Source organism: Vanellus vanellus (genome assembly GCF_965231255.1).
Source record: "Vanellus vanellus genome assembly, chromosome: 1".
Lineage (NCBI taxonomy): Eukaryota > Metazoa > Chordata > Aves > Charadriiformes > Charadriidae > Vanellus > Vanellus vanellus.
Genome location: NC_138905.1, coordinates 99,077,229 through 99,099,665, shown reverse-complemented (window position 1 = coordinate 99,099,665; position 22,437 = coordinate 99,077,229). Strand labels below are relative to the sequence as shown.

At 43.0% G+C, this 22,437-nt stretch overlaps 1 protein-coding gene across 1 annotated transcript; it reads left to right on the top strand.

Annotated features, from left to right (window-relative positions):
• Positions 1-8,567: 8,567 nt before the first annotated feature.
• On the top strand, positions 8,568-19,701 carry LOC309686053 (SH2 domain-containing protein 1B-like). Its single transcript, XM_082498582.1, has 4 exons — positions 8,568-8,577; positions 15,260-15,323; positions 17,806-17,971; positions 19,277-19,701. Exons 1-4 carry the CDS (start codon positions 8,573-8,575, stop codon positions 19,312-19,314), a joined length of 273 nt encoding a protein of 90 aa, XP_082354708.1. The 5' UTR covers positions 8,568-8,572; the 3' UTR covers positions 19,315-19,701.
• Positions 19,702-22,437: the final 2,736 nt, after the last annotated feature.

The following is a 22,437-nucleotide window of genomic DNA, read 5'->3' as shown; positions in this document are numbered from 1 at the left end:
CAAAAGAGAGTTTTATAGTGAAGTTATTTTGGATGTAGTATACAGCACAAGTATAGAAATGGAATGCAGTGTAAGTGGGGTTTTTCACCTCCCACAGCTTTATTTGCACATTTCTTAACAGGAAGGCAGTACTTTGGGGACATTGTGGTGTGAACTGACTTCTTAGTGCATTTCATTAATTGTTCTGTGTGGTATTTGAAACCAGTGATGTCTTAGGAGCGGAATTTTCAGTGTCTATAACAGTTAACATGAATCAGGACTGTCAAACTGGGGGAAGGAGCTGCTTTTGTGAAAACAAAGCTGAAGAATGTGCTTTCTAGGTCTTGAAGGCCATGTTATCATAGTAGTGCATATTTGTTACAGGAAAGTCTAAGTGTACTTATTACAAAGATCCATGTCATTTAGGATGGATTGAATGAACTTCAAGTAAATAATTTTTACTGTGGGACTGGTGTTTCACTGAAGCCTACAGAGGAATTTTGGTGGCTTCTAGCACCTGGAATTGTTCCTCTGCATTTGCGCAGCAGCTGAAGTGCTCCAGTCCCAGCGGGATTCCACATCCCTCAAGCATCTCTTCCTTCCTGGCTGGCCAAAGTCTTTCAGAAGTCACCAAGGTTTCTTTAAGGTGCCACTTTATGCCACCAGTTTCTTCAGTTTAAAGACACTGAAAACTCTTAAGTCAATGGAAACCTTTGTTTTGTTTTTTGGGGTTTTTTTTAATCTCTCAGTTTTTCTGATTTTTCTTTTTTATTTTTTTTTGGCAAGTTTATTAACTTAAATACAAAAATTTGATATATTATATGCTCAGGGAGTAATTGAATATGAACCACTGAGAACCCTGATGACAGGGTTGCCAGTGAGAAAGAAAATGTTATTTTGTGACTCTATCTTGCAAGTAAATTTTTCAGCAAAATTCTAGATAATTTCAAGACCAAAACCCACTATTTACACATACTCATGTACTTGATAGATATATAGCCTTTCAAAATTGTTTGGTTCTATGACTTTTTAATTCTAATTTTAGCACAAAGAAGTGTGCATTTTGAAGGATCATTTTCAGTTCACTTGTATTCTAAACAACAGACAATATGTTAAGACAGTTATAAATCAGGCTTTTCCTCCTAAGTTTACATTTTATTAGAAAGCTAATGGCAGAGCTTTGGAGCCTTGGGGAATTATTCTGGCACTGTACAGACAGTTCTAGCAGCAATCCGTAAGTAACAGACACACTAGTTAAATTTTATTCTTGAATTTACTTCATAACAATTTTTCTTTTGGTCTAAAGTAAATCCTGCCATCAACAAATATCACAAAAAAAACTTTGTACCCAGGCACAACATATTGCAAAAGTACAGACTGGTATAGATATCATGCTACAGTTGTGAATTTCGAAAAATTAGATATAATTTGTTAATATAACAGTACTTGTTGCAAAAAGCATTATTGATTCAGTTGGTACAGTAAGCCACAGTATTGTAATGTCCAAGCAACATAGCTTAATGAGAACTCAAACTTTCAGGAGACTTAGCTAGAACTCAATTTTCTTTCTGTTTTCTTATCTTGTATTTTTTGCTGTCTGGTCAAATGACAAATGACCCATCAGCTTCCTGCTTTATTCACACCAGTTGTCAAGCACACCAGCTTTGCTTTTCGCTGCTTTTGACCACAGCTTTCAACCTAACCCTGATGTCCCACAGTTCAGTTATCCACTGAACAGTTTACTCTCCATGGTGTCAAGCAACCCAGCTCTTCCTCAGATTTCCTATTCTTACAAGAGGCGCTGTCAAGAGCTTTGCTGTGTTAGCGCTACAGCCAGGAGAGGTGGCAGAACCAGAGCTCCAAATGTGCTTGAGAATATGAGACGTCACTGTGAAAAGGGACCACTAAGTTTTAAACTAACAGAAGGAAAAACAGAAAATGGGTAAAGACAGCAATACGGCAGAAAACAAATTAGAGTGACGGTCACCCAGGACTCGGCACTGCTGTGAAAAACGTTGCAGGTCTTGTTTCTGTAACAGCTGTTCTGTGTAAGGAAGAGTAGCTAACTATCCTGCTCTTCTAATCAAAAGATTTCTTCGCTTACAGGCACCAAATTTTATGGAAGTATTAGCCAAAGTGGTGTCAGAGAAAAACAAAGAGAACGATTGAAAGAAAATGTGAATTGTGGAGAAATACTGAAGGAAGTGGTTGCATTTTGGTAAGAAAACACAAGACTGACTGAAGGATGTAAGTGTTCTGACATATAGAAGATTTTTAGGAAGTGATAATCTAGCTTTTTTTTTTCAGAAGCAGGCCGAGCTTTTTTCCGCTTTTTCTAACATCTGAAAAGTTAGTTAGTCACTGCGGGAAGCTATCCTAGGACCTGAAATCTCCTTCAGTGGATGAGGAGAAAAAAGCAAACTAGTCCTATTTTGGAGCAGAGTAAAATGACTTTAAGGGCAGATTCACAACCTCCACAGCTTGATTGGGTGTAGCTAAGATTTCAGTGATAATGCCCAGAAGCTCAGCCTGGCATGACTGCCTCAACCACTGAAGCCCCACTGCTTTGGGGCATCACTGTCATTTTACATTCCCAGGCCTCTCATCAGAAACTACCCAGAACTTGGAGCAGTTCTCAGTCTTTTTTCCTCTGAAATGAAAAGCCCCTGTTGTCACAAACTGTCCGCAGCATGAATTCGCGTGGCTTCAAATTCTGTCACCGCTACGAGCACAGCCAACGTGAGAACGAGCTGCACGTGAGAAATGAGACCAGGCTCGCCCGCTGTGGTTTTCACCAGGCCGGGTTACAGCAGCTTCCGGGAAAGCGCTCCTCCACGCTCACCAGAAGCCCCGGCTCCACTCTGGATGCACAAAAACTATTTTGCCAGGCAGTATCCTCAATTCACGGAGAAAGGCTCTGCTCCTGTCTGTCATGGAGGCAACACCCCTTCCAGTTCTCTACTCAAACAAGAGCCGCTCAGACATCAGGCAGTCTAGACGTTTCTATCAGTGAACAGCGGCAAAGAAACCCAAGTGTTGCACTCTCTCTGCATCCCCCTGGCCCCTAAACTGAAATACACACAGATTTCATCACAGTTAATACCATCATCTACGAGATTTCTGACCACTCCTCAGACTCAGCTGAGATGGCAGCCTGGCTATGCAGGTTTGTGTAAGCCAAAAATACTTGCTGAATTTGTTAAGCCAGAAATACTAGTTAGGAAATGCTTGCTCAGAGTTTACAGCTAAATTTGGGCCACAGAGATATATTGTTATGTGATCCCGACATACATGGTAAAGATTTGATGCTGCGTGGTACAAGTCGTGGTGAGGCTCATGGTGCAGCTCTGTGGTGGCTGACAAGGACATCTCCCACCGCCTTCTAAGTATTTACACAGCATCCATCAACAGGTAGCCCAGGCTGTGATCTGCAAGTCCTGTTTTGTCTTTGCCAGAGCCTTGAATTTTAGTCCTGGATTAGCACACCAGTGCCAGAGCAAAGCATATATATGTATAAGTACGCATACAGGACACAATGTGGAGTTCCTGTGTCTGGCCACTGAATTATATTTTTGGTTTAGTGACAGACCAGATCGTATTTACAGCTTCTCTCTTCTTTCTCCCTCCCAGACCTCTTTCTATGGTATATTTATATGATTTCTGCTTTTAAACTAAGCTCCTATTCTCAGGTCCACTTGAATACTACAGATAGGTAAGATGAGACAAAAGGAACTTAATAATTCCTGGATGTCCTCTTCTATCGAACACTGTCAGGGAGCTGTGGAAACTGTATTGCCTTGATGTATCCTTTAAATTCTCAACTCTGCCAAAGCTGTGCTAGCATCATGCACAGTGCACAGTGAAACACCGGAAGGTTTTCTGTGTCTGAAGTTTGTGTTTTACAGTTAGAACTTCTGCCTGGGAATATCACTTGTTTGTTTGAATAAAGAAAAGGAAACCTTAAAAGGAAAAAAGGAAAAATCCACCACTACGCAGCTTCTCCTTCTTCATATCATGATGTTTTCCAAGGGGAGAGATTTTTAAAATAATGATCTTAGATTAACCACAGCAAAGCTCTAATCTTACCACATCGAACATGTCATTGCTCCTGCCTCCAGCCAACAGAAATACATCAGATACAGGACCGTGCTTGTGAACAAATGGAGAGTGTTGCACCAAGTAGACCACCTGACTAGCGACACAAGAAATTTGTTCTTTTCCTAACAGGAACGTACCATGATGGTTGCAAAATTTGAGTTGTTGCTAAATTTTAACAAAGCTGACTATGCCGTTGCACGCCACTAAGAAAATTCATGGTCCCAGGTTCTGACTCAGTGCTGTGGTTGATGAGACAGAAGCAGAAGGTGCTTTGTCCTGGAAAGCACAACAAAAGTGTTTCTAAAGAGGAATGGAAACAATACTTGGTTTTGTAGTAGGGAGTTGGTGGATAGTTGCACGAACACAGTGAGGAAAGCAAACCTTCCTCAGCAGAGAAAGCTATTCAGCTCATTGTGCTTTCTCTTAAAATGAAGTTGGTGGTCTCATGTTTTTTTGTATCCGGAGCAGAAACTATTTCTTTAAGAAACAGGTAAAGGGGTTGGCTTCCTTAGACAGGAAAGCAGCAATTCATCACTATCTAGTGCTGCTTGAGGTGCTGTAGTTATTCTGACTGAGCTCCATCTGCGACTCCAAAAGGTCATGAGTCTGCCCGTGCCAGTCCAGTGTTACACCTGCCAGCCCAGTGTGGCTGTCTCAGATGTCCTAGGATGCCTACTATGGCACGAGGGACTCTTTTAGGCAACCGAATCCACACTCTCAGAGAATTTTAGAGGTGATTCAGTTCAGTGGTTTTCAGACTTAGAAACTAGGGAGACTGACCAGAACATCTTCAATAGTAGTATCCAGAGTTGAGTATCATGCTCAAAATTTGTCATTTTCACCGGTGTAAGTGCCATTGCTCTGATACTATGTGACCTCAATAACTGCTGGACCACAGAATAAGGAAGGAGGTTACATCTATTAGTGATCATAGCTGGTAGTATCTTTCACTACATTCTGTTATTTATTACTGAATCTACTAATCTTTGGTGCCTGTTCCAGCTCCTTTTATTTATGCTAAGGCTTTCTCCCAGTTCTAACCTTTCTGCTGCCCTTGTTTCATTTTATTTAATAGCTTTTTTCTATTTTACATACTGAAGTATTTTATCACACGCTAAATCCTTTCTCCCTTTAAGCTGTTTTTTTCCTTTTCAAATCTTCTTTCTCAGTATTTTCAAGCTCCTGTCCATTTGTCCCCTTCTTATTTTTAGTCCTACAAGTATTAAAAAAAGATTTTTTTTCATTAATTTTCTGATAATCCTTACTTGTTATACCACTACAATATTAGCACTTCCCCCAGCTGTAGCTCCCTGACTGGTATTCCAAAATTTCTGATCCCATTGAGTCTCTTGAAATTGTCGCCTCTTGAAATTGTCACAAGGTCTCTGATAAATTCTCTGTCATTCAAGTCCCTTGATTCAAACTCTCTTTTACATCCCAAATCCACTTAAGCATTTTTTCACTTTATTTTTTGAAGTCCATTGCTTCTTCCCTTTCAATTTTTTTCTCAGTATCCTTTCTGGTACGCCATTGTCTCACTCCTTGTTCCATTTCTCCCAGTTGCCCCAACTGTTGCTCCTGCTGCCCCATATAGAATCCCTCGCCACGCTTTGTCTTCCTGCCACTGGTGCATCTTCTCCATCCAAACCCTGCTCTCTGCTTCCCCTTGCCTGATGCCCTTTGCCTGGGTCTCTGTGTGTCCTAGTTTGAACAATACAGAACTAATTTCTCTTCTAACGCTTGGGAAAACTACACTTTTACAAGACTCTTTTGTCTGAATTTGTGAAAATATTTACTTTATAGCCAGCTATGGTGTGTGGGTTTCAAGGTCTCAGTTTTCTTGAGCTCGCCAGGTGCAGGGAGGAGGAGGAACAAGACCTGGGCCCTTGACCCAAGCTGGCCAACAGGATTATTTCATACCATGAATGTCACATTCACTAAAAATTAGAAAGTTTGCTGATGAATTCTCTCTCTCCCTTGTTGGCAGCAATCCAGAGAACTTCTTGCCCTGGTGCAGGACACCTGAGGCCTTCCCTTCCTCCTGAAGCCGTAGCAGTCCAACATTTGGTGTCCACTGCTGGGAGTGCACAGCTTCCTACTGCCATAATTGGCTGAGTATAATCCTTCTGTATTTTATATTGCTATTGGGATCAATGGTGGTTCTTCAATATTATTAATGTTAATTATTTAGTCTTATTCTATTAAATCTATTTATATTTCAGCCCTTGTGTTTCCTCATTTTACCCCAATTCCCCTTCTGGATGGGGAGGGGTCATTGGGAGGTAGAATAATTGTCCAAATGACAGTAAATTGTTGTGGGTTTCTCAAACCATAACACAGTGTCATCTCAAACCTCACCATATCTTTCCCAGAGCTAGTTCAAGGCTTCTGAAGAGTGTCGATGAAACAGAAGTGTGCTGATTTAAGGAGCAACGCCAACACTGCATCTGCCATTGGCAGGAAAAGGAAAAGTCTGGGCAAGAACAAACATGCTGTGCCTATTGTTACGTGAGGAGGAAGGTGGTCAAGGCTGTGGATGGTGACTGCTGCTGAAAAGAGCCCCCAGCCCCCACTTCTCATCAAGCGCTTTCTCCTTCTCAAGGTTTGGGTATTTTTCTCACCAGTGAAATACTCTACTAAGCAGTCAGTGAGCAACATGTGGCTGCTGTTTCCCTTAAAGCGACTTCTAGATTCAGATCTGAAATTAGAATCTGGAACTCCTAGATTCAGTACTGAAACTACTGTTTTCTGTTTCTGCACCTAGTAAATGAGGTCTTTAGGGAAAATTGTGAAGAATATGTAGACATTACCTTCCTGAAAAATGAATTTGCAGTTGTTTCCTATCGGCTTTCATCTTGATGCAGAGGAGAGAGAACCTGCCTGAAGCAGGGCAGCGCTGAGCTGCTGCTGCTCTTCCTTTGCAGAGCTGGGCTTCTGAAAGAGCCATTCCCCTCACAATAGCTTATGGAAGTCTTTTATTTATAAGATGTGTAGACAAATGCCCCAAACAGTTTTAATCCGTAGGAAAATACAGGTGCATTTGATAACAAGAAGAACCTTTGCCACACATTCTTAAGGACACTTACAAGGTGAGGAGGGGTATTTGGTCTAGTGGGAGGTGTCCCTGCCCATGGCAGGGGGGTTGGAACTAGATGATCTTTAAGGCTCTTTCCAACCAAAACAATTCTATGATTCTATTTTCCCCCCACTCTCACTATCCTCTTGGTGAAGGAAACTTGTTTTATTGGTCATCTGTGGTCACTGCAGCACAGACCTCAGCTTCAATTTCAGCTTGGATTTACCATTTCTGGGTTTCTCTCTCCTCTCAGGGGTATCGTTTTTTTTCTAACTGCCTAAATTTCTTTGATACAAAGCTGTAACTTTTTGCTTTATTCCTGAACTAAGATGTCATCTGGAAATGCTCTTTGTGCCATGCATGATTAATTTGCAGTTAAATGCACTAATGTTAATATAAGATTTTTGTATGTATTAAGTTGTCAGAGTAAGAAATATGAAAGTAACAGCTGCATATACAGCATAGCTGTCCTTTCTTACTAGAGTTCGGTCAGTATTTACCTTGTTTTTTCCACAGGATGTTTCTTCCACTCTGTAGTCAAGATGCCAGCGGTCACTGTGTCTCATATTTGGTTTCTCTATTAAAATCCTTGTGTAGTTCTACAGCTTATTTTGATGAACTCTGTTTAAACAGAGTTCTCTGCATGAACAGAGAATTGCCAGATCTTTTCGGGAGCTTTCCATGGCCTCATGACCGAGGCTTCAGTCTGGAGGCAACCAACACTGAAACTCTCAGTGTTGTTTCAAGACAACTTTTGGATTAGAACTGTATCTTAAAGCATTGCTTAGCACCTAACATGGTTGATGCACAAACTGATGCACACCTCTCAAATTAGCTGATCCATACTGATCCACTTGCTATAGAAAACAACTTTTTTTGTCCTCTACTGATCAGAGTGTGGGGGGAGGGGAGTCCCACGGAGGATGTGGGAGTCAGAATGACAGGACCAGTTCAAAACACCACAAACATTCATTTTCTTTTCTCAAATTCACCTATTGATTTTGAACAAAAAAAGACAAGAGTTCCTATAGATAATGTCCTCCTCACCTTGTACAGTCCTGACTTAATCCTGTAGCGTAGCCCAATCTATGGCTTTAGTGAGGTAGATGACACACAGAAAAATAATAAAGTCATATAATTGCCCATGCCCACCATCACACCTGATCCTTTACCATGGTTCATTTGCAAAAAGGGAGAACTGAGATATTGCCAGCAGCATGCTGTAACTATGGCACATCCTAACTGTTGAGCATTTGCCATCACAAGTTACTTGGAGTTTTGTGAAACTGGGGAGTATATGCGCAGAAGATGGGGGAAATATCAAAATGTCATCTTTTGGCATTCCCTTGTCTTCCATGCAGTTCTCCAGCAAGGTGAATCCTGGAATTGCACCACACAGGTCCAATGTCACCGGTACTAATGAGGTAAGTGGCAGTAGTGGTGCTGGATGTTACTGTCTTAAATGGAATTTGCAGGGGTCATTACCTTGGTGTGAGGGGTCACCAGCATGGCTTGGCAACAGGGAATTCATGACCCATCATTAGGACTTCATAGTTAAGAAAGAGTTGGCCCTAGGTGTCAGAGCTGAGAGGTGAATGGGCAAACAGCATATTTTGAAATCAGGAAGACCTTTACCAGTGCCAACACTCATGTATCTGGACTCCATTTGGACCTCAAGAGAGGGCTGTATTGCAGGGATCCCAGGTCCTTCTTGCCCCCTTTGAGGACTCTGTCACTCTTGCCATTCTTGCCATCTGAATCACTGCTTTGCCCACATCTTTAGGTACTCCCTCAATTTGCTCTCCCTCACAAACACCGTCCACCCTGGTTCTTATCTTCTGCTTCTCCAGGTCTATGTGCTCCTCCTCTGTCATTGGCTCCCAGCTGGGAAAATACAAAATGCCTGGGAAAGCATCTCCTATGGAGCTGGGCAGAATTTCCTCCATCAGGGAGCAGCAGTTCCACACGTGGCTGTATCCTGTCCTTGTTGAATTGACAGCAGCTTCCCAGGGGTGACAAAAGGCACTGTCTGATCCCCTTCTCCTTCCTGCCATGTTTCCTAAATCACATCATAGAGATAGCAGAACTTCTTCATAAAATAGCTATACTTTAAAAATAAGAAGGGTGGGGGGGGAGATGCTCTGTTTTGAAAAATCTTATTCTAAAATGTTGTGACCAACTTTCACCGAAACTTGAAAAATCAAGTAAAATAAAATTTAAAAAAAGACAACAAAACCCAAACAACTGTGTTAGAAGGCAAGTCTGGAAAGGAAAGGAATCAAACCAAGCACCATTTTTCAAAACTATGAGCAAGAAGCCTATTTGCAGGGCTTTGAGCAACTTTAAGCATATAAATTGACTTAAAAATATAACTATACTTGTATGTCAACTTAGCTATTGCATAGCTTCAAAGCTATTGCACAACTTGAATGTCAATTCTGTTGATATATTGTGACAAAAGACTCTTCCTTTCTGATGTGGACTGTGACCAGTGCAGACAAACCATTTCTAATTTCCTGCCTTCACTGCATTCGTGAGCTGTAAGCACCGGCTGAGAGCCGACTTCATTACAGACAGGTCAGTGATAACAACACAGATGAACTCACGTGTGTACTTAGCGCCTCCAATTTCAGTTGTCTGCAGACAGCTGCACTTGGAATAAGTCTTCTTTCAATGCCAGGCTTCTGACTTTCTCTGGAATTGGTTTGAAAGGTGAAAGACCTTGTTTTCTTTTGTCCATGGAGTTCCCATTTTTTCATGGAAAGATAACAAGAAGAGCCTGTGAAGAACTGCTGGGCAAGAATGGAAAGAATGGTAGCTATTTAATACGAGAGAGTGAAAGCGTGGAAGGAGCCTTGTGTCTCTGTGTTTTGTAAGTACTCTAATACTAAATTTTGTATGAGTTTTCAGACAGACGCAAAGACAAGCGTTCATCTTCTCTAAAATTAATAGTCCTTCCCTAATATTAACAGACTTCAAGGGGGCGTGTATACGTATTCAAGTAACGCCGGTTGCCTTAGGCTTCCTTTACAGTGAGCGGTGAGAGTGTGGCATTTGCAAAAGACATGTTATACAACAGAGGATAGATGAACTGTAATCTGCTGGTGCTTGTGTCTCTCTGCAGATGGTAAGGGGAACCCAGAGAAAATAGCTTAGCCTGCCAAAACATAGTAAGAACCTTACTCAAAGGTAGTGCCTCTGTAATGATGAGTAAATACCATTTTAGCACTGTTGAGACAGTGAAAAGTCTCATGGTAGGTTACAAAACAGCTCCTATTTCATAGGCTTTCTATCTAATGAAAGCTTACCCTTGTGCTTCAAAGGAATTTTGTCTGAGGTAAGAACATAAGCTGAGACAGAAAGCTACAATGTCCTGTTCAAACTCGTATGACAAGTCCATGAACAAGACGGGCAAAGAAAATTGCTACTTCTAGTCCTCAACTTTAATTACTACAATTAAAATTTTATTATTTTCTTTCCCTGTAGGGAATAGCATTTCTATTTCCCTTTCAAGAAGCCTGCTTTACACTTTTCATATATAATTGATTTGTTCCTTAATGCCTTCAAAGTTTATAAATTAGTAACTCTGAGTCTTTGTTTGACTCTATAATGTTTTACACTCTCCTTGAATGTGTTTGAGTGTGACATGAAAATTTTTTAACAATGTCTAGTTAATTAAAAAATATCAGAAGATGTTTTTACAAATAATCAAAAACGCATTTCTTTTGAAACAAATCAAAGGAGAAGGGAGAAAAAGGGAAAGGGAAATGGACTACTATGGGGTTGGTGGGTAGAAGAAAGGAGGTCCATGAAATGACAAAGTAAGGAGAAGAGAAATGGCAAGTGGGGGAGGACAAACAGAGCCCTCGGGAAGGGAGCTGCAGGAACCTGCTTTTGGTATGCTGTGGAAGGAGACAACATAGAGGGTGCAGGGAGGGAAGGGACCGTGGGAGGGAAAGGGCATGCGTACCCTGTCAAAAGGGACAAATGGGGATCTCGACACAGAGGAAGAACGACAATATTAGCCCCTGACGTGAGAAGATGGCTGTTGAGGTCTCCTGCTGTAGAGGTAGACGAGAAAGCGAGGGGCTGCTTAGGTGTGCACAATGAGTTTGAACTACTGCTGGAACAGAGGGCACAGTATGTTGTGGCAGGTGCAAGCTGACGTAAAGGTTAAGCTTGGTGCCACACCAACACAGTTGCTTTTCCTTTTTTTTTCTTTTTTTTTTTCTTTTTTTTTTTTTTTAAGGCCAAATCAGATCTACCTTGTGATAGCTTGCGGACATGCTTTTGTCTGTCGACAGCGTTCTCAGAAGGCATGTGGAAAACGCATGTGACTTCCAGCTAGCCGCTCTGGGTTTTTAGTGTCAAAAAAAATGTTAAAAACTTTAGCGTTTAGTGTATTTGACTTTAACTCGTACATTAACAACTGTAACACTTAAAGTGTAAGGGTGCCAGCAATGGTGTAACAGATACTGGCTTGCAGAAGTGACAGCAAAGGTTGTCTTCAGATAGCAAACGGATAGTATTGGCTCAGAATTCCCTCGGAGACTGGACTGTCTGTCAGTGGTTGCCTAGGCAGAGGAAAGCTGTCCTAAAACTGGAGGCAACCAACACTGAAACTCTCAGTGTTGTTTCAAGACAACTTTTGGATTAAAATTGCATCTTAAAGCATTGCTTAGCACCTAATGTGGTTGATGCACGAACTGATGCACACCTCTCAAATTAGCTGATCTGTGGGCAGAGATACTGACCCACTTGCTACAGAAAACAACTTTTTTTGTCCTCTACTGATCAGGGCGTAGGGGGAGGGGAGTTCCATGGAGGGTCTGGGAGTCAGAATGATAGGACCAATTCAAAAGCATCTCTTCTCTTAGTCAGGCACGGTGCACAGCTCTGCCGACACATCTTCCTCCACAGCGCACTGTCGCTTTCATGCAAAGCTGTCCCAGGTCTCTGACAGTGCCCCAGTCCAGACCTACGGCTCTTGCTACTGTTCTTACGGCTCAACATGTCATTCTACCAAAAAAAGGTCTTCTCACCCTGCTTTTCTGCCACTGAATCTCCCCTGTGCCCAGACCAGGGACTTTATTAATTTGTACCATATGCAGCTGTTGGTAAGCATTTTGCAGTTAATGTTGAAACAGAAGTTCCCATTTTAAAGGTAGTTTCATATTTATTCAATAAAAATTACAGTAGCCAAATAATATCCAGGCAGTAACCTGACAAAATTTGGATGACAAGTAAAGAACAAGTTTCAAAAATTATCATTTTCTGGTAGGGTTTGGGTTTTTTCTTCTCACTTCTATGTCTATGTTTAAAGAATGAACACCCACATTTATAAAATACTCTTAAGCCAGGAACATGTGAATTTCCATGGATATCTCAAGGAGGAAGAAAACAGAAGATGCATCCCTCTGATGCAACTCTTCGAATCAAAGTAAATCTGCTCTAACTGGAAGTCTCATCCTTATCGCAGTCCATAGTAACTTTTTTTGCAGAACAAAGTAGTTTATTTCCAGAGTAACCATTAAATTTATGTGTCCCCTAAGCTAGGTTTTCACCCTAAGATTCTCCCTCTCATGACAGATCAATTCATGTAGTTACAGCTGAAATCCTTCTGATGAACATGCATACCAGTGAAAAGACCTTGTTTTCAAATGCTGCTTCATCCCCCCTTCTTTGTGCTTGACTTATCTTTGCAACTTTACTGCCTTTTTTGATCATGGTCATGATCTCCAGTTCATCTTCTGAATAGCTGCCATTAAAGCTATTTTTATTTCTGTTGACAAAATATATCCAAAGCCATCAGTAGCCTTAGTGTCCAAACACCTGCATATTGTTAAAAATAATAATTTTTAATTGGGAAACCCAAAGGAAGAATGATTTTCTTAGAAGCAGGACCTGTGCAGTCACTTTCTGGGTGCTGGTGACTGGACGCCATTTTCTGCTAACACCTCTCCAAGAATTCAACAGCCTTCTTGTGATACAACTGCAAAATGGAGTTTAGGGAGGTATCACATGTGAGGAGGATGAGAAGATAGATGAGAGGATGGGATGTCTGTGGAATCAAATTACTCTTATATAAAGGTCTGTGTTAGGTTTAGTTCATAAGTTCTTTGAAAACCCTAGAGTAATCTTATATTTCAAGATACGAAACATTCTCTCATTTTGCAAACTCTAAGCTCCCTTCTGTTTTGCTTTTCTATCTCTGTCTCATTCAATTTTACTGCACAACCTCTCAGGTCTTTAATACTACCTGCTGTTTGCAGACATTTCCAGGCTCACACTGTGTTAAAAAAGTGGCGTCTCTTGCTCCGCCATAGTGTCTGCTTTCAGCAGAGGGGCTCACAGACTCAGCCCACTGTAAAGTCTCTAATATCATATGTGCCCTTCAGTATATGTCCAGTGTCATATACATCTCTAGCTGTACTCCAGTCAAATCAAACGTATTCTAGGTTCAAGTAGCCTGGTACTTGATCACATCTGGAATATCTGCAGGTACAGACAGCTCGAAGGGTCACCGTGTGGGGCAGCATGGAGGGAATAAGAGTATGAATTTGTGGTGCTGCAGTTACTTGAGGGGTCCCACAAGGAAAGCAGATTACATGAACATTCTGCAACTTCACGCGCCTGTGTATGCTGTGGCAACCCCCTCACCTCTTCCGTTCTTCCAAGGAATGCCAGTAGATCTTGTGTGAAAGGTGAACTGCAAGTTTTCTACAGAATCATTCTATACCACTACTTAGATTAATATGGTTTTCTCTCTTTCTCTCTCCCCTTGCATCCTTGCCAGCTTCTGTCAATATGATAGATCACATTTGCATCTTTCAGGGCATCACTCCATGCCAATGTGCTTGCTTCCATACAGCATTGCAGTCTTGTGTCATATCCCAAGTGAATCTTTTGTCCTTGTTCTCAGCTGCAGATCGCTCTTTTGAACAGTGACTGCTTCTCTTACGGATGTGGTAGTTGGTTGGAAGCCAGCCCATTTTCCCCTTGAGTACGACTTCTGGGAAAGATGGACACCTCACTTTTGTCTTTGTCTGCAGCTATTTAAGGCTTCCTTATAGCTGCATTTTTGAAGGAGGGGCACATGTTAGCACTCTTTCCATTGTGAAAAGGTTGTCTGGTGATTAGTCCAACTTGATGTAAAGGCTGAGAGTCAACCAGGCTGCGGCTCTCCTCCTCACTGCTGATGGAGGTACTGCAGTTCTTAACAATGGGTGTGCCACTGCTTTGCCTGCAGTTTATTCCCACGTTGACATTTGCACAAAGAGGTGTCTAGTGCCATGGAGCAATTCTGCTGCTGGGGAGCAAGGACTTAGCCATCCTATGGAAGCAAGGGAGTGGAGTGGAGTTCCAGGCTCTATTTTGTGTTTTATTGCCTCAGAACATGTAATACAAATTCTCAGTGACATCCAGCCCTTTCTGGGTGTATAAACTTGAATCATTTTCATTGCTTTGACTTACCAGATCTATTTCATTGGAGCTGTAGTAGTACAAAACTCAGCATAGGAAATGCACTCAAGAAGCCGGAGGAAAGCTCAGGCAGGTAGCCGATGTGGAGGGGAGCTAGCTGGACGTGCTTTACCAAGATCTATGCTCAGCAAAATGCAGTGACTGCAGATTGAACAGAGCACTCTTAGCTACATTTACCATACACACAGGGCAAAAAAGAGCACCATAAATTTGGTCCAAAATCAGAGAGATCTGCATGGCGATGAATAGGGGTTCAGGTCTGAATTAGCAAGGTATGATAAATTAATATTTGGGTTTCTGAGGCTTAAGGAAACAACATGCGTGACTAATTTTGGCTAACAGAAGATTAAACATATGACTTAGAGAATCTCAAGTATTTTGAAGGTTCCAAGATATGAATCAAATGGAAAAGTGAATGGGCATATATGTAATTGATGATATTTAGCAGTAGGTATTCCTTTAGGTCTGTTTCTTTTTTTTAAGTCTCTCATTGTATTGCTGTTTACTTTAAGATACAAGCAAAACCAAAACATGTCTGTCAAGATCAGCTGTAGGAGTCTAAGCAAGTTGCAGTGGTCTGACAGTTGATGAAAAGCATAATGTATACGACAATGTTTTTCACAGCTTTGAAAAACTCATCTACACTTACCGTATCTTCAGGGAAGACCAAGGATATTTTAGAATACAGGTGAGTAACTCTCATTTCATCTGTAAAGATTGCACTAAAGGCCACTGTCATGATTAAAAAAAATAATAAACATGAACACATTACCTTAGAAAATATTTCCAAGTTTGCTTTCTTCTCTACTCAATTCTTGGCTTTTTAATGTTATACTTACTACATATGAGCTCAGAAGTAGCTATTATCTTTGTAGAAAACCCTTAGAACCTAAGTGGATCTGTTATTTCTTGATGAGCTGCTTTCTGATTTGACTATTTCTTTTTCATAGCACTGAAGAAAAATCTATCACTTTCATTACTTGCTCCTGTTCCAAATTAGCTTTTTTTTTTTTTTTTTAATTTGAAAGCTCTGCCATTGCACCCAGCATCTTGTAGGGGTTTTTGAATATTGGAAGGATCTTTTTGATTTCAAGAGACCTATTTACAATTATCTGTGATTCTGGGCCACCTGAAGTGATGCCCCCAGATAATGCTGCTCATTGTTTGAATAAGCATAAGAGCAGAGTGCATCAATGAAATCCCTAGGGAAGGTGAGAGAACACTTAAAAATCTGGCTCACTCCTCTGCTTGTAGTAGCACAGCCAACAGGACTGCCAACAATTAAGTACCTTTTAAGTGGAATGAGGAGCTCACTCCATAAAGCACACACCAAGCTCTCATATGCTGGTAATTTCTTGCTTATTAGTGGTTTGGACTGAGTACAAAAGACACAATTTGCCATGAGGAATTGAATGGTTTGTTGACAAAAAATTAGTCTATTTTGGACAATAGCCACTCTTCTGGGTTTTGTTGTCCTGCCTATCAGCAGATAATAACTCAACACTTTTAGGTTCTTCAAACCCTATTTTCCTTACAAGTTTTTGCCAAGAATGTAAAAGGAGAGTTCTGTTCTTCAAATTCTTAAGTCAGATTGTTTTGGCTCTCTAAAATAATATACTGAAATAATACAATGATGGTGGAAGGGAGATTGTTTAGTTTTTTTAAGGGCCAGATTCATCCATGAACTTTCTAGAGTACGGTAGGTTGACCCCGGCCAGCAGCTAAGCACCCACTCCCCCACTTCGTGGGACAGGGTGGGGGGAAGAGAACATGAAGAGCACAAATTAGGAAACTCCTGGATCAAGATAAAAAGCAGTTAAATAGGTGAAGCAAAGTTCTGCATGCAAGTATAGCAAAGAAGTTTAGTCACTACTTTGCATCAGGAGGCAGATGTTTAGCCACCTCCTGGAAAGCAGGGTCTCAGCACACCTGATGGTTACTTGGGAACACAAGTGCCCTAACCACAAACGTCCCCACTTTCCTCAGCTTTTATTTCTGAGCACAAAGTCATATGGAATGGGATGTCTCTTTGGTCAGTTCTGGTCCACTGTCTGGGCCATGTCCCCTCCCAGCGTCATGCGCACCCCCAGCCTACTCATTGGGGGAGCAGAGCAGGAAAAAGAGACAATCTCAAGGCTGTGCAAGCACTGTTCAGCAACAGCCAAAACAGGGGTGTGTTATCAACACTGGTTTAGTCACAAATTCAAAATATAGCACTACACCAGCTGCTACAAAGAAAGTTAACTCCATCCCAGCCAGACCCAGTACATGGAGGCAGTGGCACCCAGTCCATATAGGGCTGAAGGGAAGATAAGGGATGCAGAAAACCAAAGAAAATAAGGACATGTTTCTTTGTTAGGTAGCAAATGAAGTGAAACCAAAGCCCCATTCACTTTTAATGACTAGTAGTAGAATCCATGCTGTGATTAGAGCTGATTAATGTGCTCACTGTCTGTCACTGTCCTGAAGTCACCAGTGTTGCAAAGTGTACAGAGCACTGGGGGGCTGTGCCGTGGAAGCAGTTCAGTCCAGCTGTATGAAACCACACACTAAAAAGTAGTTCGTGAGAACGCCGTTCCCCTGTTTAGAACGGCCATCCTCCACGCTTGGCCTCAGGAGTCCCCAGTGCAACTCACAAATCTGACACAAATAGTAAACTCCTGCCTCAAAGTGAAAGCTGGTGACGGGGGCTTTCATATGGGCCCTCAGACATGTCCACTGCCTCTGCAGTTGTCCTTTGCTTGACAATGTTGATATTTTGTAAAACATTTGGCTTGTGCTGGTCACATAGTTGTTTAAATCCAACATTTTAAGTGAGAACTAAATAAGTTGCCCCTAAATTTGTGCTCTCAACACCAGAGGGAAGTCTGTAATGCTGTCACCCTTCGATGCTCTGCCGTAGTGGATTGCTGCAGCACACATCTGAGCCAATATTTTACACTGATGTTCGTTTTTTAAACAAAAAGACAGTGAGGGAGGTTACACTTGGTGCCGTAACCACGCCACCAAACAGGTGTCCATAGTGTTTTAAGGATAGCACAATATTCTGTCACCAAACCTGTTTACAAAAGAGCTCCTTGGTAAACGAGAAACAACCTGTCATTCCTTTCATTGTGGTAACCTTATGTGAAGAGCAATTGCAAACAAACTTTATTTTCCTTTCCTTGCAGACTTCTGAAGGTGTTCCAGAGAGGGTCTTCAGAACATTAAAGGACCTCATATACACTTATGAAAAGCCAAATCAAGGTCTAATAATAAATCTTCGCTACCCAGTAGGGAAACCAAAGGGCTCACAAAGCCAGAGGTTCAAGTCAGGAAAGGACAACATTTATGATGGTGAGAAATTTAGCTCTGCCTTTGTGGGTTTTGTTTGGTTTTTTTTTTTTAAGATGACTGCATTGACAGGTCTGTGGTGAATAGTTGCTACGTGTCCTCTGAGACCAGCGTGCACGGACAGAAATTCAACATCTGTCATTCTCTCTTATGTTCACTGGAAAAGGATTATTCCTAGCTCACAGGTTACATACCCCCATCCATGACAAGTTAACAAGTTAAAATTGCAAGAGAGACAGACAGCAAACTGTGATGTTGCCCAGAGCTCACTCCTCCATGGGTGTTGGTGCTTCTAGGCTAGGGAAGGCTGAGGACCAGTTTTACTCAATGTGGTTCTGCCAAGCTGCCAGGCCCCTGCACTGCACTGGGAGTTGAGGCTGTCCTTTACCTTCATTGTCCAGGTTGAGAGCTATTCTAATATCAAAATCCAACTCAGTTATTTTTAAAATGCTAGAAATGAAGGGGGGGTGGGGGGGAGAGATTTAAAGAAAAAAAAAAAAAAGAGAAAACCCAGCCAGCTTGTGGTTTGTTGAGATTTGTATTAAAACATGGCTAATTTTTTAATTTAGTATGTTGAAAATAAGAAACATATAGCCTTGTGCTCAGAATCACAGCTTTGGAACCAGAGAGTTCAGCCTCTGGTTGATCTTTTGCTAACTTATGCTGACAAGTCCCAGGCATAAGACAAGGATACAATGTCTCTACTTGACAGAAATATTATGCAAAGGGTAGGATAAAGATGGAGGTTTTCACAAGGTGGTAGACCATGTTTTATAGTCCATTGTCACTGTTATGTCCTTGGTTTGAGGAGGATGAGTAGAGAGATCCTGTTGGTGACTTGCCAGCACCCCTCCCGCGCTTTTGAAGGCACTTTCCATACCTGCTGTACCCATCGGGTCACAGGCTGCAAAACAAGCTGGAAACTCTTCCAGGTCTAAGCAAGACTGCATTGGGCTATAGTCACAGCTACCTCAGCTGTTGGTCTGACTCACTGAGCAGGCGTGATTTCCAGCACTTGTCTGTTTCTCGGGAAGAAGGGGTCTCACGTGGATGCAACTGTTTAGCACAGTAATTTACAGCGCTTGCAGGCTCAGGAAAGACGATGCAGGCACGTGGAGGACCCAGTCTGTAGGGCACAGGGCCTTAACGTTGCCCCTGCTGTAGGAGAGAGAGTACTGAGAAACCAAACCGAGTTACTGACACCTGCCTGGCAACACAGCCAGGGGCCATCCTGCTCACCATCAGCTTTCAGGGGAGCCATTTGCAATGTCATCTTTTTTTTTTTTTTTTTAATGTATTTCTTTACAGAAATTGACGAAAGCGACTACATTGCTGTTTTACCCTGAACAACCTGCTGGTTTACCCTGAAGCTGCTGTTCCAGGCTGTGCCACAGCAGGTGGGATCGGCCGGGAGAGCTGCCAGGTGGGCATTCTCTGCTGTGGACATGTACCTCTGGAATTTTAGCACCTTTTGCAGACTGTCAGAGCAGCTGTATTTTCTCCCAGCAGATCCAGTACAAGCTAGGACATGTTATTGTTCAGTGATAAAAGAATTGATTTTTATAAGACACATGCATGCATGTACATATATATGGGAGGGGGAAGGGTATCTGTGTGCACATACGTGTATTTTGGTTTTTCAGTCAGCAAACTGTCCAAGATGTCTACTGCTAAAATTAATAATCTGTTAGAAAGCAGCAATATAGATACAATAAATGAATGTGCATAAAGCAGTAGTTTATGGCAGCATTGATATGTGTTGATAAAAATGATGCATAATAAAAATTCTATTGGATCATATGATGCTTAAAACCCTCCAAACTCTGTTATTTTGTGCACAATTCATGTTATCTTATCGTTGGATTAGTGAATAGTATTTCAGCTACATCAAGGAATACCCGTATTATCCTGTAGTTCGGAATAATCTAAAGTAAAACAAAAAGGCTTTGTGTAATCCATGTGATAAGGGATTAATCAACACCGTGAAAATGGTTTGAAATACTTTCAATATCAGTGGAGTGCAAGTTCTACATACATGTTGGTATGAACGCATCCCTTTTTTTTTTTAATAGATATTGTAGAAATGAGAATGCTTACTGCATTTCATTTGCTACTGTATTATTGCCAGTAGCTCTGAATTGTAATGTGTGTGAGTTTTGTTATTTTTCCATGTGAGAATTTGCCTTAATCCTACCCCTCATTTTAAATATTTAATATACACTTATTTTCTGAAAGTGGCCTGCAGCTAGCAGCTCAAGCCAGAACTGGAACGTATGTCCTGATACTCCCAGCTGCTAGTACCAACTCCCTCTGTGTTCATGATCTTGAGGAAGGCATTTATATTGCTTGCATGTTTTTTTAAGATCTTTCACAAATTATTTATCTATATTTATGGGTAATACCACTTAGATTTCTTACTTATTGTGTTTCTTTCACACCAGTATTTGCTAAAGGACTTTTACATCTCTCAGTGCTTCGGCCGTTGTTATGAATTTAACAGTGGCAACAAGTTTTGGTGCCAGGCTCAAATGCAACTTGTCACATGAGGGAGGCGCTGCGAAGAACGGGGGCTGGAGAAGGGCGGAGACCGTGCGGGTGGGCAGGGGAGGCGGGTGGCAGGGGCGGGAGGAGCGGAGCGGGGCACAGGCGGTGGGGGTCGGGTGGAACGTTGGGGCGCGGCGCACTGTGAGGGCTGTAGGGGGCGCTGTGCCCCGCTCCGGGCGGGTGGGTTCCCGCAGACCAGTGGTTCGGCTTCTCCGCCCTGGTGTGAGGGGTAGGCGGTTCGAATCCCACCGAAGCCTTTTTTGCCCCACCGCGGGCGGCCCCGCACCTTACCGTGCTCTCCAACTACCTGCAAGGGGGTCGTAGCTGGGGAGGGGTCGGTCTGTTCTCCCAAATAACAACCCATATGCCGAAAAAAACAAGGGGAAGCATAACCCCCATTTTTAAGTACAGAAAAATGGAAGGCCCGGGGAACTACGGGCCACTCAGTCTCACCTCTGGGCCCGACAACCTCATGGAGAAGATCCTCCTGGAAACTATGCTGAGGCACGTGGAAATGAAGGAGGTGACTGGGGACAGCACACGTGGCTTCACTAAGGGCAAATCGTGCCTGACAAATTTGGGGCCAACCTACAATGGTGTTACAGCATTGGTGGATAAGGGAAGAGCAGCTGATGCCATCTACCTGGGCTTATGCAAAGCATTTAACACTGTCTTGCATAACATCCTTGTCTCTAAATTGGAGAGACATGGATTTGACGGATGGACAACTCGGTGGATAAATAACCAGCTGGATGGCTGCACTCAGAGAGTCACAGTCAATGGCTCGATGTCCAAATGGTGACCAGTGACAAGTGGCATTCCTCTGGGGCTGGTACTGGGACCAGTGCTGTGCAGCGTCTTTGTTGGCAACATGGACAGGGGGATGGAGTGCACCCTCAGCAAGTTCGCCGATGACACCAAGCTGTGTGGTGCAGTTGACACGCTGGAGGCACAGGATGGATGGCTGTGTTCCCTTTCCAGCAAATATCAGGGTGGCTGAAGCCCACCAGGAGAACCAAGGCCTGCAGTCATGAGGCAAGGCCAAGTGCCGGGTCCTGCACTTGGATCACAACAACCCCATGCAGCGCTACAGGCCTGGGGTGGAGTGGCTGGAAAGCTGCTCGGCAGAAAAGGATCTGGGGGTGGTGGTGGGCAGCTGGCTGAATGTGAGCCAGCAGTGTGCCCAGGTGGCCAAGGTGGCCAACGGCATCCTGGCCTGTGTCAGGAATCGTGTGGCCAGCAGGGCTAGGGAAGTGATTGTCCTCCTGTGCTCAGCACTGGTGAGGCCCCACCTCGACTTCTGTGTTCAGTTTGGGCCCCTCACTACAGGAAAGACATTGAGGTGCTGGAGCGTGTCCAGAGAAGGGCAACGAAGCTGGTGAGGGGTCTGGACGATGTCTTATGAGGAGCGGCTGAGAGAACTGGGGTTGCTTAGGCTGGAGATAAGGAGGCTGAGGGGGGACCTTATTGGTCTCTCCAACTCCCTGAAAGGAGGTTGTAGCGAGGTGGGGGTCGACCTCTTCTCACTAGTAACAAGCAATAGGCCAAAAAAAGCAAGGGGAAACATAACCCCCCTTTTTAAGAAGAGAAGGGTACAGGCGGTGGGGGTCGGGTGAGCGTCGGAGTGCGGTGCACTGTGAAGGCTATGGGGGCGCTGAGCACGACCCCGGGTGAGTGAGTCCCAGTAGACCAGCGATTTGGCTACTTGACCCTGGTCGAGGCGGTTTGGGGTTCCAATCCCTTTTCTTTGCCCCACCTGTGGGGCCCACGCACGACGTGCCTCCTCTCGCCACCGCCTCGCCCACCCCTGGGCTAGCACTGCTCCCCCACCTCGGGCTTTCCTCCTCAATGGGGCATTAGCCCCGGACCACAGCTTTATTGCCCTCTTGCTCTTGCCTCCCCTGCCCCTGGGTGAGCCCAGGGAG

Excerpts from the sequence above, each read along its gene's own strand:
- LOC309686053 (XM_082498582.1), top strand. Across the intron at positions 15,324-17,805 it reads AAGGATATTTTAGAATACAG|ACTTCTGAAGGTGTTCCAGA; the intron begins GTGAGTAACTCT and ends CTTTCCTTGCAG. Across the intron at positions 17,972-19,276 it reads AAAGGACAACATTTATGATG|AAATTGACGAAAGCGACTAC; the intron begins GTGAGAAATTTA and ends ATTTCTTTACAG.